This window comes from Procambarus clarkii, chromosome 12 (assembly GCF_040958095.1).
Source record: "Procambarus clarkii isolate CNS0578487 chromosome 12, FALCON_Pclarkii_2.0, whole genome shotgun sequence".
Classification (NCBI taxonomy): Eukaryota; Metazoa; Arthropoda; class Malacostraca; order Decapoda; family Cambaridae; genus Procambarus; species Procambarus clarkii.
Genome location: NC_091161.1, coordinates 11,927,108 through 11,949,321, shown reverse-complemented (window position 1 = coordinate 11,949,321; position 22,214 = coordinate 11,927,108). Strand labels below are relative to the sequence as shown.

General features: G+C 43.7%; 2 protein-coding genes across 24 annotated transcripts in view; both read right to left on the bottom strand.

Annotated features, from left to right (window-relative positions):
- SLO2 (slowpoke 2) overlaps positions 1-13,136 on the bottom strand; it is a 591,490-nt gene extending 578,354 nt beyond the window's left edge. For 15 of the 17 annotated variants that reach the window (XM_069323242.1, XM_069323238.1, XM_069323244.1 and 12 more), the window contains exon 1: positions 11,701-13,136. The gene's annotated coding sequence lies outside the window, so the exon portion shown is untranslated. Of the gene's footprint in view, positions 1-8,007; positions 8,322-11,700 lie in introns of those variants that run through there. The other 2 variants (XM_069323236.1, XM_069323237.1) reach the window with 2 other exon arrangements.
- A 143-nt stretch (positions 13,137-13,279) lies between these two features.
- The window catches only part of LOC123772897 (myotubularin-related protein 9), a 48,270-nt gene continuing 39,335 nt past the window's right edge, over positions 13,280-22,214 (bottom strand). For 5 of the 7 annotated variants that reach the window (XM_069323258.1, XM_069323257.1, XM_069323256.1 and 2 more), the window contains 5 exons: positions 21,972-22,135; positions 20,892-21,042; positions 19,308-19,394; positions 14,660-14,744; positions 13,280-14,002 (listed from right to left, as the gene is read on the bottom strand). Coding sequence is in view for 2 of the 7 variants with exons in the window: in XM_045766314.2 (XP_045622270.1) it covers positions 13,769-14,002; positions 14,660-14,744; positions 19,308-19,394; positions 20,892-21,042; positions 21,972-22,135 (721 nt within the window). In the remaining 5 variants the exon portion in view is untranslated. The remainder of the gene's footprint in view (positions 14,003-14,659; positions 14,745-19,307; positions 19,395-20,891; positions 21,043-21,971; positions 22,136-22,214) is intronic. The other 2 variants (XM_069323259.1, XM_045766315.2) reach the window with 1 other exon arrangement.

Genomic DNA, 22,214 nt, shown 5'->3' with positions numbered 1-22,214 from the left:
CTAGCTGATACAGCACAGCCTAACATACTGACCAACCTCTTCGGATCCCGCATAATAGGACACACATGGTGCATACTAACCGGAGTATGATATCGCGAGGGGTATATGTGTCTGGTGTCATCGCGTCAGGCGGTGTTCGGGTGTCAGAATCGACCTGCAGGAGGCTGACAGCCAGGAGAGGCTACCTGGTTGACCTGTCTCCAGCCCATCATGTGGACTCTTTCGAACATAAATTTGGAGTTTTCTGAGCCCAATTTGGTGGTTTCTTCTAAGAACAAATTAGCACTTTCCCGCCAAGGACAAAAATATGCTGCTAGATAAGACATCTGTCTCACACTGATTTATGATAGACACGTCACTTCTTTAAGCATGACATCTATCACATACGCTATGTATGTATATATGTGTGTGTGTATGTATCTGTATAAAGTATATGTGGAAGCTGATCAGAGTTACGTTTCGCGTTTGTAAATGCACATTAATGACACTATGTAAAAGACACATCAAACACTTTATGTAGCATATATAAATCTGTGTATCTATGTATTTACGTATGTAGCTTAGCCTAGCATTTTAAAAGCACTACAATCACCTTCTGTGGTTGATTGTTCGAAAAATCCCTGAACTGTATGTCTGACAAATCTCTAACCCTGTCCATGGAGGACAGAAGAAAATGTATATATGCTGGTTAGCGTTGTAAATGTGTGGCCACGTCTGTGGTAGAAAATAATAAAAAAAAATCTGTCTTAAAATAGGACACCTGTTAACTAACGATCAAATACAGTGCATCTCACAGCTAGCCCAACCACTTGGGCTGGACGGTAGAGCGACGGTCTGGCTTCATGCAGGTCGGCGTTCAACCCCCCCGAGACCGTCCACAAGTGCTTGGGCACCATTCCTTTCCCTCCGTCCCATCCCAAATCCTTATCCTGACCCCTTCCCAGTGCTATATAGTCGAAATGACTTGGCGCCTTTCCCCCTGATAATTCATTTCATTCACAGCTGTCTTGACAACAAAGAAATAAACATGAATAGTTGGTGCAATTTTTTAGACTTTTTTCAAAGCCTTCGAGACATCAACAGTCGACATCGACCAGAAACTGTGATGCAATTTGCATAAAATTTGCGGAACTGGGATGAAACTAAAGTGGAAATATGTGCGTTGGAAAGTCTTTGTGTCGCGGAGAGCAGAAGAGGACTCTAAAATGTCAAACGTTCATGTGTGCAAGATAGTTGTTAAAGGGGCAATGATGAGGATATGTACTGTACTTACATATCAGTGTACCACACGATACATACACGAACAACCACGCAACGGCAAGCAAGACCTGGGGCCACATTCACGAAGCAGTTACGCAAGCGCTTACGAACCTGGGGCCAGATTCACGAAGCAGTTACGCAAGCGCTTACGAACCTGGGGCCAGATTCACGAAGCAGTTACGAACCTGGGGCCAAATTCATGAAGCAGTTACGCAAGTACTTACGAACCTGGGGGCCAGATTCACGAAGCAGTTACGCAAGTACTTACGAACCTAGGGGCCAGATTTACGAAGCAGTTACGCAAGCACTTACGAACGTGTACGTCTTTCCTCAATCTTTGACGGCTTTGGTTACATTTATTAAACAGTTTACAAGCACGAAAACTTGCCAATCAACTGTTGTTATTGTTATAAACAGCCTCCTGGTGCTTCGGAGCTCATTAACTGTTTAATAATTGTAAACAAAGCCGTCAAAGATTGAGAAAAGATGGACAGGTTCGTAAGTGCTTGCGTAAATGCTTCGTGAATCTAGGTCCAGACAAATACTTAATATCAGAATACCATCTTTAGAAATGATGTTACTAAAGTAATTGAAAATGTGAGTATATCTCTGAAACCACGGACAGTAGGCTGCTGGCAGAGACCAAATATATTCTCATCTCCGCATAGGAAAGTGTCAAGACTGTCGTGAATTATTCAAAATGATTATAAAGTTAAGGTTCTACACATCATGATGCCAAAAGGAATATATATACACCGAAAAGTTTACCCTCACTTCTCTGCATATATGCTGAGAGCTTACTTTAATGCTAGGCTGTCTTTAGGACCATATACTGAACTTTAGTACACTGAAGTTCAGTAAGTAAATTACTTACTGAATTCTAAATTACTGCGAGCGCTTTGTCCTGGGTTCGTATCCTGGCCGGGGAGGATTGACTGGGCGCAAATCCTTAACTGTAGCCTCTGTTTAACTCAACAGTAAAATGTGTACTTGGTTGTAACGATTCTTCGCGGCGGGGATCGTATTCCAGGGACCTGTCCGTAACGCTACGCGTACTAGTGGCTCTACAACAATGTAACAACTCTTCTATATATCTCAAAAAAACTTACATTATATCGTGGTCCAGTGAATTAAGCTCCGCGGCTGAGGTGACCCAGAACGCTGGTTCGAATCCCAGTTCTCTATAGATTCTCGCATAATGATATCACTAATTGCGCCACTCTCTATGGCGTATAACAGGTCATTGGAAAACAGGAGAGCTACCGGAAAGTTAGAAGACGTCTCTTAGCGTCTCTCCTAAGTGCCCAAACGTAATATGACGTTCACTGTGCCGATGAACAACTGTTTAGTTTGGTTTTGTTAGACACGAGATCCATGAGTTCATTTTGTTAACATTACGGCCTTTCTAGTTTTAACTTGATGAGAACAATTGCATAAAGTTTCTCATTAATTAGGAAAGGTAATTTTCGGATGATAAGTTTAATGATAGGATTGTAAGTTTAATACAAGGATGGTAAGTTTAATGTTAGGAAGGTAACTTTAATGCTAGGATGATAAGTTTAATGCTAGGATGATAAGTTTAATGATAGGATGATAAGTTTAATGCTAGGATGGTAAGTTTAATGCTAGGATGATAAGTTTAATGTTAGGATGATAAGTTTAATGTTAGGATGGTAACTTTAATACAAGGATGGTAAGTTTAATGTTAGGAAGGTAACTTTAATGCTAGGATGATAAGTTTAATGCTAGGATGATAAGTTTAATGCTAGGATGATAAGTTTAATGTTAGGATGGTAACTTTAATACAAGGATGGTAAGTTTAATGTTAGGAAGGTAACTTTAATGCTAGGATGCTAAGTTTAATGCTAGGATGATAAGTTTAATGCTAGGATGATAAGTTTAATGTTAGGATGATAAGTTTAATGCTAGGATGCTAAGTTTAATGCTAGGATGATAAGTTTAATGCTAGGATGCTAAGTTTAATGCTAGGATGCTAAGTTTACTGCTAGGATGATAAGTTTAATGCTAGGATGATAAGTTTAATACTAAGGACGGTAAGTTTAACGTAAAACACATAACTCAAGATGCTGTAATTTCTGTTTCATGAATGATTTGATATTATAATCATTTTACACTTCGTGTATAATAATGCTTTACGCCATAACATTTAAAATCTTTGCCGCCTTTATTTGTATGTCCAATAAAGTGTGTATAACTTGACGATCATACATACAGCACATACACACTCTCAAACTCATACATGCATCTCAAATTTACACACACACACACACATATATATATATATATATATATATATATATATATATATATATATATATATATATATATATATATATATATATATATATATATATATAATGTGTTTTATCCTATACACAGGTACACTGTTGAGCACCACTGGAAAAGGCTCAGTACACAGTGCACAGTAACTAGTGTGTTCCAATTATACTGTAACTGGACTGCATTCTTTCACTGGAAAATATAATCCAATTTAACCTGAGGCTAACAATGATTTTACATTTTATAAGGTTTAATAGTTTAGGAATGAATATTAGGCCAGGAGAAGCTCAACTTAACATGCCAGCTATGTTTATTGGAAATTCTCTCTCTCTCTGTCTCTCTCTCTCTCTCTGTCTCTCTCTCTCTCTCTGTCTCTCTCTCTCTCTCTGTCTCTCTCTCTCTCTCCCTCTCTCTCTGTCTCTGTCTCGCTCTCTCTCTCTCTCTATCTCTATCTCTGTCTCTCTCTCTCTCTCTCTCTCTCTCTCTCTCTCTCTCTCTCTCTCTCTCTCTCTCTCTCTCTCTCTCTCTCTCTCTCTCCCTCTCTCTCTCTCTCTCTCTCCCTCTCTCTCTCTCCCTCTCTCTCTCTCTCTCTCTCTCTCTCTCTCTCTCTCTCTCTCTCTCTCTCTCTCTCTCTCTCTCTCTCTCTCTCTCTACGAAGCTAAACCTCACGTCTCTGGAAGACAGAAGAGTAAGGGGAGACATGATCTCTACCTACAAATTTCTCAGAGGAATTGACAGGGTGGACAAAGACAAACTGTTCAGGACGGGTGGAACACGAACAAGGGGACACAGGTGGAAACTGAGTACCCAAATGAGCCACAGTGACGTTAGAAAGAACTTTTTCAGTGTCAGAGTAGTTAACAAATGGAATGCATTAGGCAGTGATGTGGTGGAGGCTGACTCCATACACAGTTTCAAATGTAGATAAGATAAGAGCCCAATAGGCTCAGGAACCTGTACACCAGTTGATTGACAGTTGAGAGGCGGGACCAAAGAGCCAGAGCTCAACCCCCGCAAGCACAACTAGATGAGTACAGAAGACCCCAATGATGCGGGGTAGAAATAGCCTAAGCTATTCTATCACTTTGAGATGTAATTTTTTTTCCTGTCTCAATAAACATACTTAAACTTGAATTGAACCGAATGATGGCTCGTCCTCTCCTCCTTAATAGGTCATTAAGAAGATGCTTCCTGAACAAGCCAGTCTCCTCCACCTCCTTCCAACAATCGCGCATCGCTATTTCTTCTTTATTGAATTTAATTTACGGTAATGATATAAAAATCCATCTGATTTTCTCTAATTTCTCCCATACTGAAGTGTAAAATTGAATCAACAAATCACAGTGATTACAAACTTAGCGCATATTCCTGTAGATATGAACCTGGTTATAACTTTCGGCCAAGTAAGTGTAAGATAAGCTGGGTTACTGGGGAACAAACCCAAACAACCCACCTAACCTAACCTATCCATGCATAGAAAACGTGGATAATTATTTATTCACCGTCACTTTTCATAATACTAAATAGTTGTTTTTACTCGAATGAGGCTACACAAAGGGCCGGTGGCTGAGTGGACAGCACGCTTGATACGTAGTCAAGTGAACCGGGGTTCGATTCCCGGGGCCGGCAGAAACAAATGGGCGGAGTTTCTTTCACCCTGATGCCCCCCTGTTCACCTAGCAGTAAATAGGTACCTGGGAAATAGACAGCTGCTACGGGCTGCTTCCTGGGTGTGTGTGTGTGAAAAAAATTGTAGCAGTTGATTAATTGATAGTTGAGAGGCGGGCCGAAAGACCAGAGCTCAACCCCCGCAAGCACAACTAGGTGAATACAACTAGGTGAATACAACTAGGTGAATACAACTAGGTGAATACAACTAGGTGAATACAACTAGGTGAACACAACTAGGTGAATACAACTAGGTGAATACAACTAGGTGAATACAACTAGATGAACACAACTAGGTGAATACAACTAGGTGAATACAACTAGGTGAACACAACTAGGTGAATACAACTAGATGAATACAACTAGGTGAACACAACTAGGTGAATACAACTAGGTGAATACAACTAGGTGAATACAACTAGGTGAACACAACTAGGTGAACACAACTAGGTGAATACAACTAGATGAATACAACTAGGTGAATACAACTAGATGAATACAACTAGGTGAATACAACTAGATGAATACAACTAGGTGAATACAACTAGATGAACACAACTAGGTGAATACAACTAGGTGAATACAACTAGGTGAATACAACTAGGTGAACACAACTAGGTGAATACAACTAGATGAATACAACTAGGTGAATACAACTAGATGAACACAACTAGGTGAATACAACTAGATGAACACAACTAGGTGAATACAACTAGATGAATACAACTAGGTGAATACAACTAGATGAATACAACTAGGTGAATACAACTAGGTGAATACAACTAGATGAATACAACTAGGTGAATACAACTAGGTGAATACAACTAGGTGAATACAACTAGATGAACACAACTAGGTGAATACAACTAGGTGAATACAACTAGGTGAACACAACTAGGTGAATACAACTAGATGAATACAACTAGGTGAATACAACTAGGTGAATACAACTAGATGAATACAACTAGATGAACACAACTAGGTGAATACAACTAGATGAATACAACTAGGTGAATACAACTAGATGAATACAACTAGGTGAATACAACTAGGTGAATACAACTAGATGAATACAACTAGGTGAACACAACTAGGTGAATACAACTAGATGAATACAACTAGGTGAATACAACTAGGTGAACACAACTAGATGAATACAACTAGATGAATACAACTAGATGAATACAACTAGGTGAATACAACTAGATGAATACAACTAGGTGAATACAACTAGGTGAATACAACTAGGTGAATACAACTAGGTGAATACAACTAGGTGAATACAACTAGGTGAATACAACTAGGTGAACACAACTAGGTGAATACAACTAGGTGAATACAACTAGGTGAATACAACTAGATGAACACAACTAGGTGAATACAACTAGGTGAATACAACTAGGTGAACACAACTAGGTGAATACAACTAGATGAATACAACTAGGTGAACACAACTAGGTGAATACAACTAGGTGAATACAACTAGGTGAATACAACTAGGTGAACACAACTAGGTGAACACAATTAGGTGAATACAACTAGGTGAATACAACTAGATGAATACAACTAGGTGAATACAACTAGATGAATACAACTAGGTGAATACAACTAGATGAACACAACTAGGTGAATACAACTAGGTGAATACAACTAGGTGAACACAACTAGGTGAATACAACTAGATGAATACAACTAGGTGAATACAACTAGATGAACACAACTAGGTGAATACAACTAGATGAACACAACTAGGTGAATACAACTAGATGAATACAACTAGGTGAATACAACTAGATGAATACAACTAGGTGAATACAACTAGGTGAATACAACTAGATGAATACAACTAGGTGAATACAACTAGGTGAATACAACTAGGTGAATACAACTAGATGAACACAACTAGGTGAATACAACTAGGTGAATACAACTAGGTGAACACAACTAGGTGAATACAACTAGATGAATACAACTAGGTGAATACAACTAGGTGAATACAACTAGATGAATACAACTAGATGAACACAACTAGGTGAATACAACTAGATGAATACAACTAGGTGAATACAACTAGATGAATACAACTAGGTGAACACAACTAGGTGAATACAACTAGATGAATACAACTAGGTGAATACAACTAGGTGAACACAACTAGATGAATACAACTAGATGAATACAACTAGATGAATACAACTAGGTGAATACAACTAGATGAATACAACTAGGTGAATACAACTAGGTGAATACAACTAGATGAATACAACTAGATGAATACAACTCGATGAATACAACTAGGTGAATACAATTAGATGAATACAACTAGATGAATACAACTAGATGAATACAACTAGATGAATACAACTAGATGAATACAACTAGGTGAATACAACTAGGTGAATACAACTATACATAACCCTTATAATACAACTATACAGCATATAACCCTCATATACAGCATATAACCCTCATATACAGCATATAACCCTCATATACAGCATATAACCCTCATATACAGCATATAACCCTCATATACAGCATATAACCCTCATATACAGCATATAACCCTCATATACAGCATATAACCCTCATATACAGCATATAACCCTCATATACAGCATATAACCCTCATATACAGCATATAACCCTCATATACAGCATATAACCCTCATATACAACATATAACCCTCATATACAGCATATAACCCTCATATACAGCATATAAGTTAATAATGTACTTCCTAACAAGGGGGGGGGGAGGTAGAGTAATTTATCTACCTTATAAAGCGTCTTGGGAAGTCTCCGCTGGATCTTAGTGGTTCCTCAGGTCTCCATGCTGCGTCTTCTCCTCCTTCTGAGACGTAGAAAACGGGCCGCGGGTTGTCTTAAGACAATCTTGGAGCTTCTAGGGATCTTCTCTCATCGTCTAGCTCCTCGCTGGGCGTCTTAGGAAGTCGAGGAGACGCTCTGATTCATTGATACTCAAGAACTGTTTGAGATTTCCTGTGTTGAAGGTTTATTCTGCTCTAGAATTGGGGGAGCGCAGGTCAACACGTCTACTCGGCTTCGCCCTCTGGGCGCGACTGACGGTAGATTTGGCGCCATTACCCCAGGGCGCCTGACGTCACGCCCGGGGCGTGACGTGATTGGTCTACCCGCTGGCTGAGCTCCCGCCGCTGACCAATCACGCGCCACCTGGCTCTCTACCCACAATGCTCTGGGAGTTCTCCTTGAGCGGGAAAAAATATATATATTATTCCCTCCTGAAGCACATCATTTTAATGATGGAGCCGCTGCCAAGCCTCAAAGTAGAGCTTAAAACATAAATTGCTTTTCGTTGTGGCATCTTTCCTCCTCTAGAGAGTTGTAAAACCAAACTAGGACTCCTGGGTATTTACAACGCCAGGAACATGGCTCTTGCAGCTGGGAGAGAATACTAGCTGGACACTGTAACTTTATACAGTGAGGAACGAGGGAATGTTACGTGTATTAGAGCAAGATATCTATACACAGGGACGATGGTATGTTTCGTGTATTAGAGCAAGATATCTATACACAGACACGATGGCATGTTTCGTGTATTAGAGCAAGAGATCTATACACAGACACGATGGTATGTTTCGTGTATTAGAGCAAGATATCTATACACAGGGACGATGGTATGTTTCGTGTATTAGAGCAAGATATCTATACACAGACACGATGGTATGTTGCGTGTATTAGAGCAAGATATCTATACACAGACACGATGGTATGTTGCGTGTATTAGAGCAAGATATCTATACACAGACACGATGGCATGTTTCGTGTATTAGAGCAAGATATCTATACACAGACACGATGGCATGTTTCGTGTATTAGAGCAAGATATCTATACACAGACACGATGGCATGTTCCGTGTATTAGAGCAAGATATCTATACACAGACACGATGGCATGTTCCGTGTATTAGAGCAAGATATCTATACACAGACACGATGGCATGTTTCGTGTATTAGAGCAAGATATCTATACACAGACACGATGGCATGTTCCGTGTATTAGAGCAAGATATCTATACACAGACATGATGGCATGTTCCGTGTATTAGAGCAAGATATCTATACACAGACACGATGGTATGTTCCGTGTATTAGAGCAAGGCAGAGCTTGTTGTGGTAATGTGACCTACCCAGCAGCAATACAACATGTCCAGTGAAGATTAAAACTTGTCTCTGGCTGGACGTTAATTTATTATCCGGACAGGAGCTGTCAGTCTGCCCTCGAACACATGAAACTGATGTAGGCTGTGTCCACATTTTGTCTGCCTAGGCTGTGTCCACATTTTGTCTGCCTAGGCTGTGTCCACATTTTGTCTGCCTAGGCTGTGTCCACATTTTGTCTGCCTAGGCTGTGTCCACATTTTGTCTGCCTAGGCTGTGTCCACATTTTGTCTGCCTAGGCTGTGTCCGCATTTTGTCTGCCTAGGCTGTGTCCACATTTTGTCTGCCTAGGCTGTGTCCGCATTTTGTCTGCCTAGGCTGTGTCCACATTTTGTCTGCCTAGGCTGTGTCCACATTTTGTCTGCCTAGGCTGTGTCCACATTTTGTCTGCCTAGGCTGTGTCCACATTTTGTCTGCCTAGGCTGTGTCCGCATTTTGTCTGCCTAGGCTGTGTCCACATTTTGTCTGCCTAGGCTGTGTCCACATTTTGTCTGCCTAGGCTGTCTGCCACCGGGGGAGATAGTCTGCTCTCTCATGATCATGTCTGAAATGGGGGTTAGAAATAGCGTAAGCTACTCTATCCCTTTGAGATGAATTTCTTTCTTGTCTCAATAAACATACTTGAACTTCAATGTCTGAAACAACTCTTCATTCACATCTACTCATAGAAACCGGTATGTAGCCTAATTTTAAGGCTAGTCATATTTGTATTATGTTCATACAATTTTCTGCGTAGGGTCAGAACATAATTAAATGCAAGTTGCAGGTAGTTCACCTTAGGATTAAGTGATCATTGCAGTGCTGTTGTAGCTTTCCAATAAAGTGTTTTTCTATGTGTATATGACTTCGTGAACTGGAAATTATCAGTTGTATTAATACAATAAAACTTTATTGTTGTGGCTCTTGCTGGATTAGGCTATTAGTTATCTGAGCGATATAATTACTTATTTTATATGGCAACTACTTATTATATTTGGCTGTATTACATTCTATTATATAAAGATGTGGTACATAATAGCCAGGACACAACTAATTAGCCTAGTATACAAGGGCCCATTAGCCTAGCAGAGTGATTTTCGTTATTTTCAAATTGGTTTATTCAAATTAACATTATTATATTGAGAACATGAGTTACTTAGTGATGTTAGGTTAGGTAGGCTAGGTTTAATCAAATTTCTACTTTAGCTTTAACTTAAATTAAAAAAATAAATATATAATGAATAGCTTTATCATTCTACTAGAAAAAAATTAAAAATATAAAATTTCGGGGAAACTCTGCTTGTTAGGCAACTTATCCAATTAGGTACAACAAAAACATTAATTGCATTAATTGTTATTCGAGAAAATATCAACCTTGAACACCAATTACAATAACAAATGCATCTTTTGAGTTGGCTTCAGCTTCAACAGTTTTTGAACAGTGCTTCGCTAACGACCTCTGTTCGAACCACAGCCCTATAAATGCTTCACCCACATACTACAAATACAAATAATCGCCAACAGAACCTAATCACCATGCTAACCTACGCCTAACTATATTTAGAAGTTAGTTGTGTAATGATACTAATCTAAAAACAGGTTTGTTTTCATATATAGAACACAGGTTAAAATGTATTCTTGTGATTTGGGGAACGGTCGCTCCTCTAACGAGCCTGGGGCCAGATTCACGAAAGCACTTACGAACCTGTACATCTTTTCTCAATCTTTGGCGGCTTTGTTTACAATTATTAAACAGTTAATGAGCTCCGAAGCACCAGGAGGCTGTTTATAACAATAACAACAGTTGATTGGCAAGTTTTCATGCTTGTAAACTGTTTAATAAATGTAACCAAAGCCGTCAAAGATTGAGGAAAGATGTACACGTTCGTAAGTGCTTTCGTGAATCTGGCCCCTGGTCTGAGGACAGGCTGTGTTGAACAAGGGGCTGAACTTTGCAAGAAAACTTGAAAGACAACGAGGTTTGCATTACCAGGTTAGCGGCTTATCAGTCTTTACACAATGAGTTGCTTTCCTTAACTGACTCTCAGAAGCACGGCTCGAAGCCTCATCTGGGCGGCCCATGTGGAGTCATTGTGGTTCGTCACACTACTGATGGTAATTTATATCATGATGTTAGTAAAGCTTGTGTTTATTCCTGATAAGAGCCATCGCCTCATTATACTCTTGCGGGATTAATGGCATTATCTAATTGTTACAATTATATATATACGCAAGCGCGTGTACAAGTGGTGTGTGTAAACAGAGGACTTCCTGCCAGACGTGACCTACCTGACGGAACATGTTGGGCTCATCCTGGCATCAGCTGGCCCTCTGGGCATCACGTCAGCGCCTCTGAAGCACAAGTCCAGCCTGGCATCGCCTCACCTCTACACCGCTTTCACTCACTTCTCGAAATTACACTTTTTGGGGAGTCAAGAATTCACACTCTTGCGATAATTTCGTATCACTCTATGTCTTCACTGTTGGTAGTGGGTTATATTATATATATATATGTGTGTGTATATAATGTATATACACACGTAGTTGTACTTGCGGGGGTTGAGCCTTGGCTCTTTGGTCCCGCCTCTCAAGTGGGAATTAACTGGTGTGTGTGTGTGTGTGTGTGTGTGTGTGTGTGTGTGTGTGTGTGTGTGTGTGTGTGTGTGTGTGTGTGTGTGTGTGTGTGTGTGTGTGTGTGTGTGTGTGTGTGTGCGTGCATGTGTGTGTGTGTGTGTGCGTGTGCGTGCATGTGAGAGTGCAAGTCAGCGTCCCCCAAGCCTCGTACCGCCAGCCCGGACCACCACCAGTATCTGGTCGCGCCGCACTACTGAAGGTAGACTGAGCCAGTTCCCGCCTCTGCTGCTGTTGCTGCTGCCTGCTGCTGCCAGGACTGCTGGGAGGCGGCACTACACGCCCACCACGCGCAGTGTCTGCACGCCTACTAGCCCACCCCCGCCCACTATTCTCCATCCTCTGACCCACTATACGCCCAGCTTGCATCCTAAGACCCACCAAGCCAACGTTTCTCTAGCCTCATCCATGGACGCTACCTTCTCTACCCTCGCCAACAATCTTAGCAATTTCAAATCATTCTACATCAAGGAATTCTGGGCTACAAAATCATCAAAATCTCTAAAGTACATTGAGCAAAATACAGACAGTTTGGCTGTAATGTGTTTGAAAAGCGTTATGTTCCTTGCTCTATATACTAACCTGAAAGTTCTATAAACTCTGTGAATCATTATTCTTGTCTTCTTGAATTTACCTGAGTTTACCTGAGAGGCATTAACACTAGTGGCCACGACAAGGACAGGAAGCCGGCGGTTTGTCTAAGGTCCCCCTATTTGCAGTGATCTTTGCCAGCTGTAGTTTAAATGTTAACAAAGTTTTGGCATTTATGGCGTCGGCGGGTAGGCGTTTCCACGGGTTTATAACTCTGGGTGAAAAAGTATTTCCTGTCCTACATTGTGGCTTGTTGAACTTGACACTGTTTCTCCTTCTTTGTGTTACAGCTGACCTGAATACATTGTCGGACTCAGCATCCGCCGGATGTCTTCTTTAATAGTTGGGTGACGCTCTGGCCTCAGGTGTCTTGTAGCCGGCTGTAGACAGACATAATTGTTTACAAATGTAAATGAATATAAGTGTAAGTGATGCGGCTCCCGGTGTGTGGTGCTGGCTATAGCCTAGTGCGTTACTTCAAGGAATTATTTGTTTTCGGTTGGGCAGATGGCTGAGTAATGAACTTCCCAAAGTTAGTTTTACACTTTTAATGGGCCTGCCGTGTGCCGTGGGTCGTTAAATAACGTGTTTTGCTAAAGTACATCTTAGCATCTTCGGAGGACAGAGAGGAACAAAACTCAAATGGTCAAACTCATGAGTGAAAAACTCACTTTTATACTCAAACTTTTACGACATAATAAAATATTTTGTTACACAATATGCCACTTTTTGTCATTGAAAAGTTTATGAGATCTATGAAGCATAAAGAAATTTTCTTATTTACATCTCCAAGCAAATATGGCGATCAAATATCTTTAGCCTAGCAAAGCTCTGTCGACAATTTTCGAAGACGAACACAGTACACAACAAGGTCGTTGTTTCGCTTCCTGCAGGTCGGCGTTCAATCCCCCGAGACCGTCCACAAGTGGTTGGGGCACCATTCCTTTCCCCCCGTCCCATCCCAAATCCTTATCTTGTGATTGATCGATAAAGATTAAGCCACCCAAGAGGTGGCACGGGCATGAATAGCCCGTAAACCTTATCATGTTCCATTCCAAGTGCTATATAGTCGTAATGGCTTGGCGCTTTGAGTGATAGTTTCTGCTGCCTCAGAATTACAGAATTGCCTGACATCTTACTCGATCTGACTTTCTGAAGTGACATCGCGCGCTTCTGTACTACCTTGGATGTCAGCTGAGGTCTCTAGGGTGACATTCTGGGTGTAGGTGAGGACTTGGACGCTCTGGTCGCCATCTTGGGGGACATCATTGGTGACATTTCCCGCCTGTTTGTTGGCGTTGTTCCCGCGAGTCTGGTGGCGACGGAGAGACCTTATCAACACTCTCACTGTGGACCGCTCATCCAGGATCTGCAGAGATGGTAAACCTTGCTGTTAGTTCAGAATATATTTTTACTTGCTTATATCTAGGTGGGTACTCACTCAGTCACTCTCTTTCTGTCTCTCTCTGTTTCTCTCTCTCTCTCTCTCTCTCTCTCTCTCTCTCTCTCTCTCTCTCTCTCTCTCTCAAACGTACACACAAACGTTAAAGGAAAGCCTTAAAGTATCGCTAAATACCGTATATCAGAAGGCAGCACTTTGCTTCTGCTCCTGGGAGGGACTGACGCCACTTTGTCTCAAGTCCAGTCTGTCTCTGGCCTCTGATCCTAACAGCTCACACCTAAATCAGGTTAACTAACCTGTTTTGTATCTCTTAACCTTACCTTTAACTTCAAACACAATCAACAAGTACTTTGAAGCCCCTTTCAGAGCAGTGAGACACTTACCACCTGAACAAATCCACAAGAGCCGTGATGAGGATTCGAACTTACGTTCGAGAGAATCCCAAACGCTGCCTTAATCAACAAATCCACAAGGACCATGACGAGGATTCGAACCTGCATCCAAGAACATCCCAGACATTGCCTTAATCGACTGAGCTACGACCCGCCTTAATTTTAAATAAGGCGCCTTGTGGATTTGTTCATTTGATGCATCAGGCTGTTGTGATGGCTGTGAGTAACTTACCGCCTGTCTGTTTTTAGTGTTAGAGAGGACTAGGATCAGTATAAACACGCCCTGCAGGCCGCTCACCACAGTCTGCACCTTGGCCCTGTTGATGAGACATGTTCCTCACTGTATGGCTCATTCACAGCTGTATGATGTGTGCGATAATACACATGGATAACTCAGTCATGTTTACTCAATATGTGTCTGACTTTTCTTCATTCTACATTCAGTACACAACTCCTTATGGACTATGCATATGCTTATTCACTATACTGTTCATTTGCTAATTCTCTATATGGCAGTTTGTTCATATATTTTCAAATTCACAATATTCTGTAAAGATATATAGGAAGAAAAGATAACAGGAGACTCTATTATCGGTGCCAAAAAGGTTATCTTCCTGGAACATTAAGTTGTTATCTCTGGCACGACAATACATTATATATCAGAACAGAGCATCGGAAGGTCCTCTCCCTACACTGTCCTCTCCCTACACTGTCCTCTCCTTACACTGTCCTCTCCTTACACTGTCCTCTCCCTACACTGTCCTCTCCCTACACTGTCCTCTCCTTACACTGTCCTCTCCTTACACTGTCCTCTCCTTACACTGTCCTCTCCTTACACTGTCCTCTCCTTACACTGTCCTCTCCTTACACTGTCCTCTCCCTACACTGTCCTCTCCTTACACTGTCCTCTCCTTACACTGTCCTCTCCCTACACTGTCCTCTCCCTACACTGTCCTCTCCTTACACTGTCCTCTCCCTACACTGTCCTCTCCCTGCACTGTCCTCTCCTTACACTGTCCTCTCCTTACACTGTCCTCTCCCTACACTGTCCTCTCCCTGCACTGTCCTCTCCTTACACTGTCCTCTCCTTACACTGTCCTCTCCCTACACTGTCCTCTCCCTACACTGTCCTCTCCTCACACTGTCCTCTCCCTACACTGTCCTCTCCTCACACTGTCCTCTCCTTACACTGTCCTCTCCCTACACTGTCCTCTCCTTACACTGTCCTCTCCTCACACTGTCCTCTCCTTGTTGTGGTTTAAGATTCAGCTACTGGGAACAAAATGTTCCAAGTAGCACGGGCTATGGCGAGCCCGTAGTGGCCTTACCTGGCACAGGAGCGGGGCTGTCGACCCGGTGGTCAACCCGCACCATCTTGTTCGGTGGTGGCCAGAGGCCAGATTCACGAAGCAGTTACACAAGCACTTACGAACCTGGGGCCAGATTCACTTAGCAGTTACGCAAGCACTTACGAACCTGGGGCCAGATTCACGAAGCAGTTACGCAAGCACCTACGAACCTGGGGCCAGTCACGAAGCAGTTACACAAGCACTTACGAACCTGGGGCCAGATTCACCAAGCAGTTACGCAAGCACTTACGAACCTGTCCATCTTTTCTCAATCTTTGGCGGCTTTGTTTACAATTATTAAACAGTTAATGAGCTCCGAAGCACCAGGAGGCTGTTTATAACAATAACAACAGTTGATTGGCAAGTTTTCATGCTTGTAAACTGTTTAATAAATGTAACCAAAGCCGTCACAGATTGAGGAAAGATGAACACGTTCGTAAGTACTTGCGTAACTGCTTCGTGAATCTGGCCCCAGGTTCGTAAGTGCTTGCGTAACTGCTTCGTGAAACTGGCCCCAGGTTCGTAAGTGCTTGCGTAACTGCTTTCCTGAATCTGGCCCAGGTTCGTTAGTGCTTGCGTAACTGCTTTCCTGAATCTGGCCCAGGTTCGTAAGTGCTTGCGTAACTGCTTGGTGAATCTGGCCCCAGGTTCGTAAGTGCTTGCGTAACTGCTTCGTGAAACTGGCCCCAGGTTCGTAAGTGCTTGCGTAACTGCTTCGTGAAACTGGCCCCAGGTTCGTAAGTGCTTGCGTAACTGCTTCGTGAATCTAGCCCCAGGTTTGTAAGTACTTGCGTAACTGCTTCGTGAATCTGGGGCCAGGTGTCCTAGCGTCCGGTTGGACTCAGGTCTCTCGGGTGATAACGTCGACACCGACCACCTGTCACCACAAGCTTTGCACTCTCAACACAACACACAGAGTTGCAGTAGTTTAGTAGTAATGGTTCAGTAGACCATTCTCAATCGACTTGAGAATGGTCCAGGACGGACCGAAACGTCGTCGTCCCTTCACCTTCTAGTGTGTGGTCTGGTCAACAGTAGTTTAGTGCAATTAAAAGACTTGCAATACTGCAACCCGTTCTCGCACTTTCGTATAGTCAATATAGACTTATTAAATACGTGAATATGTGACATACTAAACATACTAGTTTACCTTGAAAAGCTTCATTGAAAAAAACCGCGATCACCTAACCTTCTTAGTATGTTAAGATAAGCATCTTATTGCTTCGTAATTACAATTGTTACTTAACCTATTATAGGTATTGGGTTGCATAGGTCCGCCATGAACATGGAGGAGCAGGGACCCATCGTCACTCCCCCTTGCCAGGGCTTTAACTCATTTTACCTGCTGTCACTCTGGGGCCAGATTCACGAAGCAGTTACGCAAGCACTTACGAACCTGGGGCCAGATTCACGAAGCAGTTACGCAAGCACTTATGAACCTGGGGCCAAATTCACCAAGCAGTTACGCAAGCACTTATGAACCTGGGGCCAGATTCACCAAGCAGTTACGCAAGCACTTACGAACCAGGGGCCAGATTCACGAAGCAGTTACGCAAGCACTTACGAACCTGGGGATAGATTCACGAAGCAGTTACGCAAGCACTTACGAACCTGGGGCCAGATTCACGAAGTAGTTACACAAGCACTTACGAACCTGGGGACAGGTTCACCAAGCCGTTATTTTTCACCCTGTTATTCCACACAATATTATACACGAAATATACTCTCTGAAAATTTTAGAAATTAAATAATTATGACCTTTTAAGCAATTTGTATTTTTAATATTTTCTGATTTAGGTATAATTTGAAAAAAGTAACTATTTGAGCATTTAATTTAATAAATTATTGTATAAAATGTTGTTTAATATAAAGCAGGATAACTGAGCGCGACACAACATATATAATATATACTTTTATATATAATAAACTATTTTGTTTATATGATGGAGTACCAGAGCCAGTTTGGCACTACAGCAGCTTTAGAAGGGGCTACAGTAGGGGACTACAGCAGGGGGCTACAGTAGGGGAGTACAGCAGGGGGACTACATCAGGGGGGGCTACAGTAGGGGAGTACAGCAGGGGGGCTACATCAGGGGGGGGGCTACAGTAGGGGACTACAGTAGGGGGACTACATCAGGGGGGGGCTACAGTAGGGGGACTACATCAGGGGACTACATCGGGGGACTACATCAGGGGACTACATCAGGGGACTACATCAGGGGACTACAGCAAGGGACTACAGCAGGGGGGCTACAGTAGGGGACTACAGCAGGGGGACTACATCAGGGGACTACATCAGGGGACTACAGCAGGGGACTACATCAGGGGACTACAGCAGGGGACTACATCAGGGGACTACATCAGGGGACTACAGCAGGGGGGCTACAGTAGGGGACTACAGCAGGGGGACTACATCAGGGGACTACATCAGGGGACTACAGCAGGGGACTACAGCAGGGGGCTACAGCAGGGGGGGCTACAGTAGGGGACTACAGCAGGGGGACTACAGCAGGGACTACAGCAGGGGACTACAGCAGGGGGGGGCTACAGTAGGGGACTACAGCAGGGGGACTACAGCAGGGACTACAACAGGGACTACAGCAGGGGACTACAGCAGGGGGCTACAGCAGGGGGCTACAGCAGGGGGCTACAGCAGGGGGGACTACAGTAGGGGACTACAGCAGGGGACTACAGCAGGGGGCTACAGCAGGGGGGACTACAGTAGGGGACTACAGCAGGGGGACTACAGCAGGGGGCTACAGCAGGGGGCTACAGCAGGGGGGACTACAGTAGGGGACTACAGCAGGGGGACTACAGCAGGGGACTACAGCAGGGGGCTACAGCAGGGGGGACTACAGCAGGGGACTACAGCAGGGGACTACAGCAGGGGACTACAGCAGGGGGGACTACAGTAGGGGACTACAGCAGGGGGACTACAGCAGGGGGCTACAGCAGGGACTACAGCAGGGGGCTACAGCAGGGGGGACTACAGTAGGGGACTACAGCAGGGGGACTACAGCAGGGGGCTACAGCAGGGGGCTACAGCAGGGGGGACTACAGTAGGGGACTACAGCAGGGGGACTACAGCAGGGGACTACAGCAGGGGGCTACAGCAGGGGGGACTACAGCAGGGGGCTACAGCAGGGGGGACTACAGCAGGGGACTACAGCAGGGGGCTACAGCAGGGGGCTACAGCAGGGGGGACTACAGTAGGGGACTACAGCAGGGGGACTACAGCAGGGGGCTACAGCAGGGACTACAGCAGGGGGGACTACAGTAGGGGACTACAGCAGGGGGACTACAGCAGGGGGGCTACAGCAGGGGACTACAGCAGGGGGGACTACAGTAGGGGACTACAGCAGGGGGCTACAGCAGGGACTACAGCAGGGGGCTACAGCAGGGGGGACTACAGTAGGGGACTACAGCAGGGGGACTACAGCAGGGGGGCTACAGCAGGGACTACAACAGGGACTACAGCAGGGACTACAACAGGGACTACAGCAGGGACTACAACAGACAATCATAACTTACATGGTGCTGGAGCAGCTAGAGTCGGAGGCTACCTCACCCAGCCAGCACACTCCGATCATGACTCCCAGAGACAGTGGTAGACGACACCTGAAATGACAGTGGTAGTGATAGTGGTAGTGACGGTGGTGATGGTGGTAGTGATAGTGGTAGTGACGGTGGTGATGGTGGTAGTGATAGTGGTAGTGACGGTGGTGTAGGTGATAGCAAGACATAAATTATCCAATGGATAACAATGTGAAACAACAGTCATGCCTTATTTAAGTTACGTGTAGAATGGCCTATCGTTCAATGACAATTATCCACATCAGAAGACGACGCAGATAACACGATACTATGAGCCAGGAAGCTAACTTCATGCCCGAAACGCTTTGCGTAATAGTGGCTTTAGGCATTTGTTACGGACCCGAGTCTAGCGTCGTAGCACGGAGCAGTGACGACAACGCCATCTGTGAGTCAGCTCCCGAACCCCCCTCCAAATGGACGACGCCATCTAGTGAGGACGGGATATACCGGCCACAGGGGGCTGGATTCCCGTCTTAATCAGCTCATAACATAGCCGCTGCTGACCTCTGGTGAGGTGGCGCTTAGACAGCAACGCCATCTATGGAGTAAATAGGTGGACGTTTTTGTCTAAGCTTGTAAGTGATGTTTCTCAGTGACCCCATGTAGTGTCCCCAGTACTAATGGCGTGTCTGATTACAGAGTCGACCTGGGACTGCTGTATTGGACGATGGATCAGTCTACCCAAGGCAGCTAAAGTCTCCCCACGTGTTTGCTGCAGAAGCTGTGAGTCACCCCCGGACGAACACTGTTGAGTGTGTTAGCCTGCCTGTGACGTGGCAGTACCAGGAATCGTCTTATCTGGGGCTGGCTGGTGGAAGAGACTAGCCACTGTGGTGCAGAGAGAGGAGAGTGATCTGTGGAATCACACGAGGCTCCTGCCTAGGGCTCGCAACCCTAGTATCGGTCGTGGAGTGGCCTACACAGCGGAGCTGAATTGGAACCTGCCAGCTACAGGCTGGATTGTGGTTGAAGGCCTCCACGACGGTGCACCCAGTGGGACAGTGATTTGGCTGGCCTGTGGCCAGGGTAGATTCGCCGAGAGAATCTAAGGATTCATCGTGGGCCACAAAGAGGAGAACCGAAGCTACTCATCGTGAGCACCGTGGAGCATCCTGTGTCTTCAGAGGAAGACAAGTTATTGTACATAAGTGTAGTTATAGCCCCCGCGTGTGACTGTGAGATATTTATTTATGGTGGTGGTAGAAATAAATATATATATATATATATATATATATATATATATATATATATATATATATATATATATATATATAGCAGTGCATTTGTATCCCTTCCCCTTTAATTTAACTTGCATTACGGAACATACCCCTTGAAAGCCACTACTAACTTGGGGCCGGATACCCAAACTCTAATAACATCAGAGAAGAACCCGGTTACGACCCAATAGGGCCGTAACAGCATTGTATGTACTAGCCCTAACTATAAATCCATCACTCTTTGTAAAATCTCTTGTGTGTATGTACCTTACCTAAATAAACATTTGATTTGATTTGAACTGACCTGCGACACAGGTGGCTGTACGGGGTCTTGACTCTCATGCTGCTTCTCCTCAGCTGTACAAGTCTGTACAGGAGATGGATGAACATCGACAGGTTGACCAACATCACGGCCAGAATGAAGCCCTTCATGTAGGCCCACTGCGCGGCCTGGGCTGTAACAGCATTAAATTCTTTTATCATCGAATCTAAATGTGTAATGACCTCGTAGATTGACTACCTTGGATAACCTGTTAGCCCCCCCCCCCCTCAAGGGCTGTTACGGATCAACCCGTTCTCGCACTTGCGTATAGTCAATATTGGCTTATTTAATAAGTGCATATGTGACATACTAATTGATTGTATATATTTTAGTTTACCTTGAAAAGCTTCATAGAAAACACCGACCTTACCTAACCTTCTTAGTATGTTAAGATAAGCATCTTATTGCTTCGTAATTACAATTATTACTTAACCTATTATAGGTATAAGTTAAGTAATAATTGTAAATAAGAAGCAATAAGATGCTTATCTTAACATACTAAGAAGGTTAGGTAAGGTCGGTGTTTTCTATGAAGCTTTTCAAGGTAAACTAAAATATTCACAATCAATTAGTATGTCACATATACACTTATTAAATAAGCCAATATTGACTATAAGCTAGTGCGAGAACGGGTTGCACGGATATAACATGGTGGATGATGCCTGAAACTCTAATTGATTGTAAATAACTGTTTCGGTCCAATGTATAAGACTAGAGTCTTAAAAGTGAATTAGTTTCTTAACCCTAGTTTAATTCACCCATTCGTGTTGATTCATGTTTGGCAGTGTATCTTATCCAGTTCAAGAGAGAACTGGATAAGCACCTCCAAAGGATACCTGATCAACCAGGCTGTGACTCATACGTCAGGCTGCGAGCAGCCGCGTCCAACAGCCTGGTTGATCAGTCCAGCAACCAGGAGGCCTGGTCGACGACCGGGCCGCGGGGACGCTAAGCCCCGGAAGCACCTCAAGGTAACCTCAAAGTGTCTAAATATTCCTTTACACAGGAGACAACAGGAAGATGCACCACACTTAGAACAACAGGAAGTTGAATCACACTTACTTGAGAGCCAACAATTGGGAGCCTTGATGCCCGGAAGAATAGCATTCGCGGGTTCGAGGGTGTTGATGAGGAAGAAGACAGCCCCTACCACAAGCGGGCACCCCCAAGCGTATATGCTGTACATTACGAACCACTTACGGCTGTCTCGTAGCTCAGGTCCATCCCTGAGAACACAAACAGGACGTTGTCAGCTACATGTATCAGTTGCTCTTCCAAAATGATGTGTTAGACAGTGTTCCTAGC